This window comes from Saccostrea echinata, unplaced genomic scaffold (assembly GCF_033153115.1).
Source record: "Saccostrea echinata isolate AGI-Se365-2 ecotype Australia unplaced genomic scaffold, CSIRO_AGI_Sech_v1 ptg000056l, whole genome shotgun sequence".
Taxonomy (NCBI): Eukaryota; Metazoa; Mollusca; class Bivalvia; order Ostreida; family Ostreidae; genus Saccostrea; species Saccostrea echinata.
The window spans coordinates 20,362,501-20,374,905 of NW_026889805.1; the positions used below are offsets into that span (position 1 = coordinate 20,362,501).

Below are 12,405 nucleotides of genomic sequence, written 5' to 3' on the forward strand. Positions count from 1 at the left end.
TATGATCCCAAGATTTATACCTTAGCCACAGAAAAGTTTTCTGATGAGGAGAGAATATATGTGGATCTGGACATTATACTGTAAGTAAAGGGACAGTCAATGTATTTAGGATAGATTGTTCTATGTCATCAAAGTATGGTCTGTAAAACCCTAGTATGTTTTAATTGTAAGTAATGTACCTATATGTAAATGACATTGATTCAACAATAATTAATGTGGTGATTTATACATTGGATCCTAAATGTGTATATTGAGGGTATTATCCAGAGCATATTGTTTATTTGATTGTTTTATATTGTCATATCCATAAACAAGAATAAGAACAAAGAAAGATATTTTCACCAGAAATATAACAGACAATTGATGGAATAATATAATATAATAGATGGGATCTATAATTGAACTCTTTCTATTTTGTCTACAAGAGTGAAGAAACTGAAGGAGGAATATGCCAAAATGACAGAAGAAGAGCTCATAGGATTACCTCCCTTACCCTCCATCCCCAACATGAAATGGAATTCTATTCTTACTGTGGTTCACCAAACAAATGGAGGAAGGAAACAGATCATTGATCGTAGATCCTGGATCTCTATGGATGACCAGCCCTGCAGATATCAACTGGACCCCAATGGACTTCCACTGTAAGAATCTATTTGATATTCTTTTGCATGGTGTTTTCATTAATAACAAAGTTGAAATTGATGCACTTTTCACAAAAATTGTGCATCATCTCACTCCTATTGTCTGTGACTGACCAGAATTTAACCTTTATCAATGATTACATTCTTATCTCTATTTCTCTTCCTACAGGTTTTTATATGTTTGGAGAACAGATTCTGCTTCTATCCTAGTTATAAAGGTTCTTTTGTTGAAGCAGGACATACAATGTCAGCAATTTAATGAAAACAAAATAAAAAAATTATACAAGTGGATGTATTTGTCTATGATGACATTGAAATCAACTTACTATTTTTATTAATTTTTAAGTGCTGAACAAAATCAGAAAGGTTTTTAGCTCATCTGAGGAAGATGTTTAAGTGAACATTACTGATCGTTTCACATTTTCATCCTCTCCAGAAGCACTGGACCAGTTTCAACAAAATTTCCCATAAAGCATTCTTGGATAAAAGGGATTGAAATATGAATAAAAGGAGGAAAAGGGGTAACCGTAAAAATTACCCCCCCCCCCCCCACACACACACACACACTCAAAATATGGTGATTCTAAAGAACTCCTTAACATAGTTTGTCTTACTTGAATACTGGATGCACAACATACTATTTTGATTACTGTACAGTGCCATTAGAGGCTGGTTCAATTTGTATACAGTGGACATGTATAGTTATCTTGCATCATTGAATGTAGTGAATTAACACACACCAGCACTTCTCTTTTACTTTCCTCTTTCCAGGAATCCTATGGGACGAACTGGAATTAGAGGCAAAGGAAACCTATGGCGATGGGGACCAAATCATGTGATAAAGGCAGTGTGTACTCGATGGAGACAGAAGTACAATCAGGATAATCAGCCTAGTGGTTATCTGTACGTGGAGGGAAAACGAGTCTTAGAGTTTATAGCCACTCAGAGAGATGGTAATAATCTTGAGACTGTGTATGAATTACCAGGGGTAAGTCTTTATTTTGGACACATTTGCTTCTCTGTTTTCTGTTTCAGGGCTCGAAATAATTGATGGGCTGATGGTCTAGGGCCAATCAATTTTAGATTTTGGCTAGTGCTTTGTAGAGGGCATGGGCCCTGGGTCCATCAATTTTATTTTTTAAACATAACAAAACTCATTTACAATTAGGCTAGTTTTAGGCTGTGATGTCAGAGTTGAGCGGTTGAGAAGTCAAAACTTAACAGTTGTGAGACCTATTGAAAATATTGTAACATTGATTTTAGCAACATACTAAGAAGGAAATTGGCAGTTTTAGTCTCTTTCAAGATGATTTAGTTACTATCTCTATCTTATGACAGGCCAGAAATTATTTTTTACTTACGTTAATATCCTTTCACACTGTGAGAGAATATCACTTTTATTCAATAAATAAATCACAGTATTTCACTGTTGAAAATGTAATAAATATGTATTATTTTTATAGGGAGTACTTCATGGTCTATCCTCTCCTTATTCTGTTGTCTGCGAGTCTTTCCTGAAAACTGTGTTTGATGAGAACGAAGTCGAATCAAAACCAACCCTGGACCAGGGAGATATGATTCAGGTATTGAAAAAAGTATTGAAAACTTTTCTTAAAAATTACGAAGACTTAAGTTTAAGATTTTAAAAATCTAAGTAAAAGGACTAATTTTTTAGTACAGTTATTTTTATTACCCCACCATGAATATAGCTGGGGCATTTAGTGTTTGTCAAGTGTTCGTAGCTGTCTTTTCACCTGTCAGACTTTGTGTTTGCCCAATTTCAATGAAATCATATACTGATACATATATTGCTGAGAGCTCTTCCACTGCAGCAAAAATTGATCTTAACATTCCCTGTGACCTGGACCTCACTATTCCTTATTTTGCATTTAGCTCAGTTTCAAATTAACTATCCATGATATTTTTGTCAAACTCACACTGAGACATATATTGGTAGATACTATTCAACTTTGTCTTAATTTACTGACTTTGACTTTCCTTATGATCTTAGTTTGCATTTATAGTAGATTCAAAGAAATAAATAACTTCATACAAATTGATGAGAACTATACAGCTGTAGCATGATTTTTTGACATTAACCTTCCAGATGACCTTGACCTTAATATTATTTTGCATTTAGTAAAGTTTCAAAGAAACTATTCATAATATTTTTATCAAACTTCATACATACACTAATACAAATTGGTAAGAGCTATTCAATTTGATCATAATTTATCTTCATTGTCCATATATCCTTCACTTCACTTTTCAAGAAGTTGAACTTTATACAAAATTACATACTGGTTTCTGCAATTAAAATCTGTCAAAATTTTCTGACCTTGACCTTCCTTATGACTTTGATCTTCCCTTGACCTTGAACTTCACTTTTGAAGATTTTTTATCAACTTCATACATGTACTAATATGCATATTGATGAGAGCAGGCCAACTTTGCCATTGTTTTCTTGCATTGACCTTTCCAAAGACCTTTAGAAGCCTTGATCTATTTACTGCACAGTAGAGAGTTCTGATTCTGTGGTATTTTTATGCAGTTAGAGAGTAATATTTACTGCACAGTAGAGAGTTCTGATTCTGTGGTACTTTTATGCAGTTAGAGAGTAATCTGCCCTTGGATCAGAAATGAAATGAATTAAGTATGCTGTATTTAACTCAATTTGTAATAAATTTGAGCATTCTTAACACAATTTCAAGATATTTGTTTTATATGTATTTTCCCCATTTAAGTAAACATCAGTGATTTCTATTTACCAATACTTCTTAAATGATAATCTTTGAAAAAAATTTCTTTAGTGTATAGAGGATCATTAATCCTACATTTCCTTTATTATGCAGTTACCTAAGTTTTTTTTTTAAATTGTTCAAGATAATTACAAATTGGTGAGAGCAAATAAAGTACATTATAATTTCCTGACCTTGACCTTCCCTATAATCTTGAAATTCACATTTTCCTCATTTTGTGCTTAGTTCATCTTATTTAATTCCATAAAAGATTAGTCCATAAAACTCGATACACAGATAAATCTCTGTAAGAAAATTTTTAACCTTACATATTAGTGAAAAGATCCTAAGCTATATAAATTTGCTAAATATGAGAGAATGAACTTTAAATAAGGAGATTTAATTGATTTAGCTGTTAGATGAAACATGGGATGAATCAACATCCCATACCATGCTATAAAGGAAAACAGCTGTACTGAAGATACTGTATTAGTTCTGTGTATGTAAAAAATGGAAAATTAATCATTCTTTCGTCATATTTTACCGGGGTACGTCAGACCAAAGAAGCAAAGTACTTTTCTTTTCTTGTTGCAGTTAGGAGGGGGCATTCACAAATCCTATGGGCATATTTCTAGTATTAATTTAAAATGAATATTCTTACTTTTTTGCAGTTTTTTGCACAGTTTGCTACTCTGAATGTCAATGCTAAAACATCTTTTTCCATGGGAAATCCCGAGCTTTCCACCTCTCAGGTAATAGCTGGTGTTACTGGTTCTCGCACTAGTTCCCGCACCAGTCTGAGAACAGAGGCAGATTCCCAAGGGTTTTCAGCCTCCTTGTTATACAAGGGTTATCTGGATGATCCACGTAATACAGATAATGCCTGGATGGAGGCAGAAGTCTGGAATTTTCATTATGACCTAGGAGATAACTTTGAATTGAGAATGTCAGAGGTAATATATATTTTCAGACATACGTCAGGGTATGTTTTGGGCCCAGTATATAAATATGCCTTAGTTAACCTGTAGGTTATATGCTAGTTATTAAGTGCTATCCTTAATGATACAGTAAAGATATGTTCTAACCAGTCATGTTACATCTCAACATTTTTTACCAAGATTTCACAATCCTGCCAGTCTATCTAGAGGGGATTCTCATTGTACTGTTCAGCTGGGTTTTTCTTTTAAATCAATGAAAATAACAAAAAATATACCCACTAAAAATGGATCTCATATATACTATTATCTGTTTGCAAACAACAAAAAAAGTATCTAGGAAGACATGATTGAAAAGTAATGATTTTTTGAATATGATATTATACATTGGGTATGCTTTCTAAACAAAGGAATGAGGTGTTAATGTGAAGTGCTGGTGTCAAGTGTTCATTTTCTTTTTTCTTCAGGAAAATGGTACAACTTGGAAGGAAGTCCTGCCAAATGTGAAGTTGTTTGGTAATGAAGGTGCCATAATTCAGGAGGCTGCAAGAATCCAGGATGCATACTGTTAAGCCTCCATGTGAAGAATGGAGGAAAATGTGGCCATAAATTTTAAAAACATGTATTTGCATAATATTTAATTGTATATGCTTTCATATCTCAGAGATTTGCTAGTTCTTAAAAGTGGTTATAATTAATTAGTTAATCATTTATTAACAAATGTAATTTTATTATAAACTATATTTTGTTTTGTTTTTTTTAATTTTTTTTTCATGTTTATGAGTTGAATTTTAACAGATTTACATTCTTATGCATTTAAAGAAACATGAAACGGTTTTATTTAATTTTTTTTATTAAAATGATCGATAGATACAATTTTGTGCATAATAAATTTTTTTTTTTAGTGCAAGTTCTTACTTTATTATTTTATTTTTATAAGAATTACTTCAATTTGTGTATGTTAATGTATATTATTATATTTTTTCATTAATGCATGGATCTATGTTAATACTTAAACCTGATGTCAATTTTTTTGTTTACAAATGGAGAAAGGATCTCATCAGCTGATGCCGTCATGCTGAACTTAAACCTCGTCTTAGTGACTCTTAATATTATTTTAAAATGAATTGTCATGTAAATGTTGTGTACTGTTTTTTTTTTAATTCTGTGTGCTTGATTGGAGTATTTTACTGCTTAAAATGTTTGTCCCATATTTCCAGTTTTATTAGCTCACCTGAGCTGAAAGCTCAAGTGAGCTTTTCTGATCACATTTTGTCCGGCGTCCGTCTGTAAACTTTTCACATTTTCGACTTCTTCTCAAGAACCACTGGGCCAATTTCAACCAAACTTGCCACAAAGTATCCTTGGGTAAAGGGGATTCAAGTTTGTTCAAATGAAGGGCCACGCCCTCTTTCAAGGGGAGATAATTAGGAATTACTGAAAAAATAATGGCATCATTTAAAAATCTTCTTCTCAAGAACCATAGGGCCAGGAAAGATGAAACTCATGTGGAAGCATCCTTAGGTAGTGTACATTCAAGTTTGTTCAAATCATGACCCCCGGGGGTAGGGCGGGGCTGCAATGGAGGATCAAAGTTTTACATAGAAATATATAAGAAAAATCTTTAAAAATCTTCTTCTCAAGAACAGCAAAGCCATGATGAGTCATATTTATATGGAAGCATCCTGAGGTAGTGTTGATTCAAGTTTGTTCAAATCATGACCCCCGGGGGTAGGGTGGGGCCACAATGGAGGATCAAAGTTTTACATAGAAATATGTAGGAAAAATCTTTAAAAATCTTCTTCTCAAGAACAGCAAAGCCATGATGAGTCATATTTATATGGAAGCATCCTGAGGTAGTGTAGATTCAAATTTGTTCAAATCGTGACCCCCGGGGTAGGGCGGGGCTGCAATGGAGGATCAAAGTTTTACATAGAAATATATAGGAAAAATCTTTAAAAATCTTCTTCTCAAGAACAGCAAAGCCCTGATTGGTCATATTTATATGGAAACATCCTCAGGTAGTGTAGATTCAAGTTTGTTCAAATCATGACCCCGGGGGGTAGGGCGGGGCTGCAATGGAGGATCAAAGTTTTACATAGAAATATATAGGAAAAATCTTTAAAAATCTTCTTCTCAAGAACAGCAAAGCCATGATGAGTCATATTTATATGGAAGCAATCTCAGGTAGTGTAGATTCAAATTTGTTCAAACCATGGCCCCCGGGGGTAGGGCGGGGCTGCAATGGAGGATCAAAGTTTTACATAGAAATATATAGGAGAAATCTTTAAAAATCTTCTTCTCAAGAACAGCAAAGCCATGATGAGTCATATTTATATGGAAGCATCCTGAGGTAGTGTAGATTCAAATTTGTTCAAATCATGACCCCCGGGGGTAGGGCGGGGCCACAATGGAGGATTAAAGTTTTACATAGAAATATATAGGAAAAATCTTTAAAAATCTTCTTCTCAAGAACAGCAAAGCCATGATGAGGCATATTTATATGGAAGCATCCTCAGGTAGTGTAGATTCAAGTTTGTTCAAACCATGACCCCCGGGGGTAGGGCGGGGCCGCAATGGAGGATCAAAGTTTTACATAGAAATATATAGGAAAAATCTTTAAAAATCTTCTTCTCAAGAACAGCAAGCCATGATGAGTCATATTTATATGGAAGCATCCTCAGGTAGTGTAGATTCAAGTTTGTTCAAACCATGACCCCCGAGGGTAGGGCGGGGCCACAATGGAGGATCAAAGTTTTACATAGAAATATATAAAGGAAAATATCTTCTTCTGAAGAACTGCAAACCATGATTAGTCATTTTGATATGGAAGCATTCTCAGGTAGTGTAGATTCAATTTTGTTCAAATGATGACCCCCAGGGGTAGGGTGGGGCCCAATGGGGGAAGGAAAGTTTCACATAAGAACATATAGAAAAAATATTTCTTCTCAAGAACAGAAAAGCTATGTTTAGTCATATTGATATGGAAGCATCCTCAGGTAGTGTAGATTCAAGTTTGTTCAAACCGGGGGTAGGGCGGAGCCACAATGGAGGATCAAAGTTTTACATAGAAATATAAAGGAAAATATCTTCTTCTGAAGAACAGAAAAGCTATGTTTAGTCATATTCATATGGAAGCATCCTCAGGTAGTGTAGATTCAATTTTGTTCAAATGATGACCCCCAGGGGTAGGATGGGGCCCAATGGGGGATGGAAAGTTTTACATAAGAACATATAGAAAAAATATTTCTTCTCAAGAACAGAAAAGCTATGTTTAGTCATATTGATATGGAAGCATCCTCAGGTAGTGTAGATTCAAGTTTGTTCAAATGATGACCCCAGGGATAGGGAGGAGCCACAATGAGGGATCAAATTTTTACAAAGGAATATATGGGAATTTTTTTAAAAAAATCTTCTCAAGTACAACAAAGCCATTTGTTATATTGACATGGAAGCATCATCAGGTAGTTTAAAATTCAAGCCCCCCCCCCCCCCCCCCCCCCCCCCGGTCTTTTCAATACTGAACTGATTGTGCTTTTGCCTAGCCAATGTGCTCAGGTGAGCGATGTGGCCCATGGGCCTCTTGTTTATAAATGGGAGAGGGATGTAATCATTTGCAATTTTTTTTTTTTTAAATAAACCTCCTCATAGTGGCTTTAAATAGAAGTTAAGATAAAATTAGTATCCCTGTTGATATTTTATACTATAATTTTTATAATTTGTGTGCTGATAAGAAATTTGGATCCTCAGATACATGTACATTGTTATTGAACATGTACATGCTAAATTTGTGCTGGTGTTCATGTAGGTTTTATATGTTTGTGGTACTAATGAACATCTGGTGCACTTGATTCCAATCTTGTCAATCTTTGTGTCCTAAAGTGTAGTTAATATCAATGTACATGTATACATTATTGTCAAAATAATGAATAACTGATCCTTCCGTACTGTGTTCATTTTGAAGGAATGAAAAGCAGGACAGCTAACTGTAAATCATAGTGCTATCCCTACTTGTTATTATTTGAAATGCTGTTACTGATTATGGTGCAACCAATGCATGTGATGTAGGCAAGTTTTTCTACCCTTGTAGAATTTGATAAAATTGGTATTTCAGTAATAATAACCCTAAATGCATATTTAAACCAGGGTGTGGAATAATGTCTCTCTTTTTTTTAAATCCTCTTTTACAGTATTATTGAAGTGTTATGAAGGCTATACTTGTTTTTTACCACTTGCCATTATACAATTTCAGCTGTTTTTTTGACATTCCACTCCATCCAGATTTACTACTTTTTTGAACACTGCAGAATTAAATGAATAGCAAGCATTAACAATTAACACGGTCAACAGTTTGAAATTGTGAACAAATAAAGAATGCTTGCTTGAACATTAAAAATGAAATGCTTTGGATGAGGTTTTTATTTTATTTTACCTTTGGGAAAAGGATGTTTCTATTGTGAACAAAGAGTATTATTATCAGTACATGTATGATATCGCCCTGGATTTTTTTTGGAGGATGTGTTGTTCAAAGCAACCAGTAAATACTGTATCGGTTTGCAGAATAAATATTAGGCTCAGTGCCTTACATGTTTAGTCATTCACAGAGGTTTTCAAGACTGTTTTTTAAAAAAATGACTAGCACTGGAAGACTGGGATATACATGTATAAAGAGCAAGAGGCAATGTTATCAAAGTATCTCACTGCAGGCATGGATCTTATCTCTTTTGCTGAAAAGGCATAATTTTATGCCTCCCTTAAAAATGGGGGCATATTCCTTTGCACCTGTATGGTGGTTGTTTAGTGGGTTTTGTCTGCTCAATGTCTTGAGAACCCTTTGCTTACCAGACATCAAACTTGGTACAGTGCTACTACCCGAGTAGTAGATGATTTTGAGGTCACAAGCTCAAGGGTTAAACTTCTAATTAAGGAATATTTTCCATTCAATATCTTGAGAACATCTTTGCTTGACAGATAATTCAAGTTTTCCTTTAGAAGCTGATTACCCCTATTGAATTTGAGTTCACAAGACCAAGGGTCAAACTAGACGTAGGAAGATGTTGACCACTTAACATCTTGAAAATCATTTGTTTGACAGACATCAATTTAGGTACACTGGTTTCCCTTGAAGAGTAGATGACCATTGTAGATTTTGAGGTGTTAAGGTCAAGGGTCAAACTTCTTTAAGCAATGGAAGATATTGGCCATTCAGTATGTTCAGAGCCTTTTGCTTGACATATATCAATCTTGGTACATTTCTGGAGAAGATGATTCTATTTGATTTTGAGGCCACAAGTTCAGTAGTCAAACTGGACATAAGAAATTATTGACTGCTCAATATATTGAGAACCCTTTGCTTGACAGACATCAAACTTGGAACACTAATTCCCCTTTAGAACCCCTATTGACTTTGAGGTCAAAAAGGTTAAAGGTCAAATTACGCTAGGTAAAGGAAGATACTGTCCTTCATTATTTTGAGAACCTTTTGCTTGAAAGACATCAAACTTAGTGGATTGGTTCCTCTTAAGGAGTAGATGAGCCCCTTTGATTTGGAGGTCACAAGCTCAATGGTTAAACTGGACATAGAAAGACTGCTCAAACTTCTAAAACATGGGAATATTGTCCGTTCAATATCTTGAGAACCCTATGCTTGACAGACATTAAATTTTCCTTTCAGAGTAGATGACCCCTATTGAATTTGATGTCACAAGACCAAGGGTCAAACAGGACATGAGGGGATATATGTTTTCATACATTTTATGTTATGTCTTTTTTTCCAGGAGTTGATTATAATTAACACTTGTGCATTTCTGTTACCCACCCTCTCCCTCCACCCCAACCCCCTGACAAATGAAGTTTGAGTGGTAGGTATATAGAAATCACCTTATTTACCATCCATATGCCCATACATCTTTTCCAAGCCATAACAGAAAAAGTGTTCAGTGTTAAGTCCGTAACTCCAAATAAGGAAACATTGGAAGACCATACATGTACATCACATTAAAGTTACTTGCATCCAAATCTCTGAACCAAGATTATTTTAGGTCACTTTTAGAGAAATTTATATAAGAACATTTTTAAAAATTGTAGCTTGGGGTAAAATTTTGTGATCTTACTCACAGTACCTCTAGTTCACACGTTGAACTTCATTGCTGAATGGAAACCCAAATTATTGCTTTTAACACAATAATTATATATGGCATTATTATCTTGTGAATTTCATCAACTGTGGAAAATGGACTGAGATTACTTTTGGTAGCCTTTTTATCACAAGAATTATTGCCTATTTAATTATGCAACAGTTTATGGTTGCTGTATAAAATTTATTCAATTCCAATTACATGAAGACTGGGTATAATCAGATCTGCTTGGAAAGACTGCCATTTATTAGTCCCCTACCAGTGAAACCGGAGGGGACTAAAGGTTTCCTCAGCATCTGTCTGTCAGTCTGTCCCACTTGGTTTTATGCACTTTTTCCCTAAACGCTTGCAAATATTGAGCTAATTTTTGGTATTTGACTTTATCTTGATTAGTTATAGTTCAATGATTTTTGACAGAATTATAGCATTTTCAATTTTTAAAGGAAACCAGATTACACTTGCCGGTAGGGGACTAGTATTGCTAATGCAATACTCTCAGAATGCTTGTTTGATCATAAAAAGGCCAAGGTGCCCCCCCCCCCCCCCCTGGAATTTGCAGAGTTATTAAAAGTATATACTGAAGCAAATAAAAATGACTTTGGAACCCCCCCCCCCCCAGAAATCGTGGACCCCATGTCTGGGAAATGGATTTTACTTTCGATACGTTTTGGGAAATGATTTTACGTGTTGGACTGGAACCCCCCCCCCCCCCCCCCCTTTAGAAATCGTGGAACCCACGTCTGGGATTTTTTTTTTTTTTGATTGGGATGATGAAATCCCAGATATTATAAATTGTTATTTCACAAATTCATACCAAATGCAGGGCTCTAATTGGCGACCAATTTAGTCGCCATGGCGCCTAAAATTTTTGATTGGCGCCTAAAAAATTTTCCGTAAGTCGCCAAATTGGCGACCATTTTAAACTGACTTGACGATCGTCGAATTCTGGGAATTTTAACATTTTTAACAATTTTTCTGAAAAAGGTAAAAGAAATTTAAAAGAAAAGGAAATTAATTTTAGGAATGGACATGTCGTGTTTTCTTAGTCACATCATGGGTCCCTATATTGATTACTATTAACTTTTAAAGTTGGCGCCTTAAAAATATTGCCTGGCGACTAAAAATTTGCATTGGCGACTAAATTTTTTTTAATAAGGCGCCAGCTGGCGCCTAAATTTTAGAGGCCTGAAATGTTTTGTTGTTAACAGTTTTACGGGGGGGGGGGGGGGGGTATGTTTAAGAACAGGAAAATATATTGTCGTTTTATTACGCATTTGAAATGAGATAACAATTAAATAAAAATAAATGTACTTTATCAATCTGACATGTTAAATTTTACTTAAGTTAAACAAGGGGAGATTTAAGTAATTTATCCATTTCCATGAGTATTACACGTAATAATATTGGAGTCTCAACAATATCATATGAGATTGAACAAGAACTTGGTATTTTGTTAAAGATGCTGGTAGATAGCGTCTTAAATAATCATAAGAAACAAATTTTAGCTAGATTCAGAACATCAAATCACAGACTACCGAATATGTCTTTTATGTGAAAATGATGTAGATGACGAATTCCACTATATTTTATGCTGTAACAAGTTAAAAGATGAAAGAAAATTGTATATTCCCAAATATTATGTTTCAAGCCCAAATGTTAAAAAGTTTAATGAATTGTTCTCTTCCAAAAATGTTAGGCTATTAAGTAAACTTTGTTCGTTTATAAGCGAGAGAGTCAAACCTCCTGATTAATAACATTTATATATACATGTGTATATAGAATTATGATGTAATTATAAACACATTTTGTATATATGTTACATGTTCTGCTCACGCATGTATGTTAATTGTTATAAATGTAATATGTTGCTTTGATCTCTATGTTGTTAAATAACAACCAAAGAGATACAAATAAACTGGTAAACTGGAAAATCTAGTGATGTTTTAAAGCTTGA

The 12,405-nt window shown here is 34.4% G+C and overlaps 1 protein-coding gene across 1 annotated transcript in view; it reads left to right on the plus strand.

Annotated features, from left to right (window-relative positions):
* LOC133173070 (transient receptor potential cation channel subfamily M member 1-like) overlaps nt 1-5,005 on the plus strand; it is an 88,678-nt gene extending 83,673 nt beyond the window's left edge. The window contains exons 28-33 of the mRNA XM_061307987.1: nt 1-80; nt 426-641; nt 1,413-1,629; nt 2,105-2,224; nt 4,051-4,332; nt 4,782-5,005. The exon at nt 1-80 is cut by the window's left edge and continues 15 nt beyond it. Coding sequence (XP_061163971.1) covers nt 1-80; nt 426-641; nt 1,413-1,629; nt 2,105-2,224; nt 4,051-4,332; nt 4,782-4,886 — 1,020 coding nt within the window. The 3' untranslated portion in view covers nt 4,887-5,005. The remainder of the gene's footprint in view (nt 81-425; nt 642-1,412; nt 1,630-2,104; nt 2,225-4,050; nt 4,333-4,781) is intronic.
* Nucleotides 5,006-12,405: the final 7,400 nt, after the last annotated feature.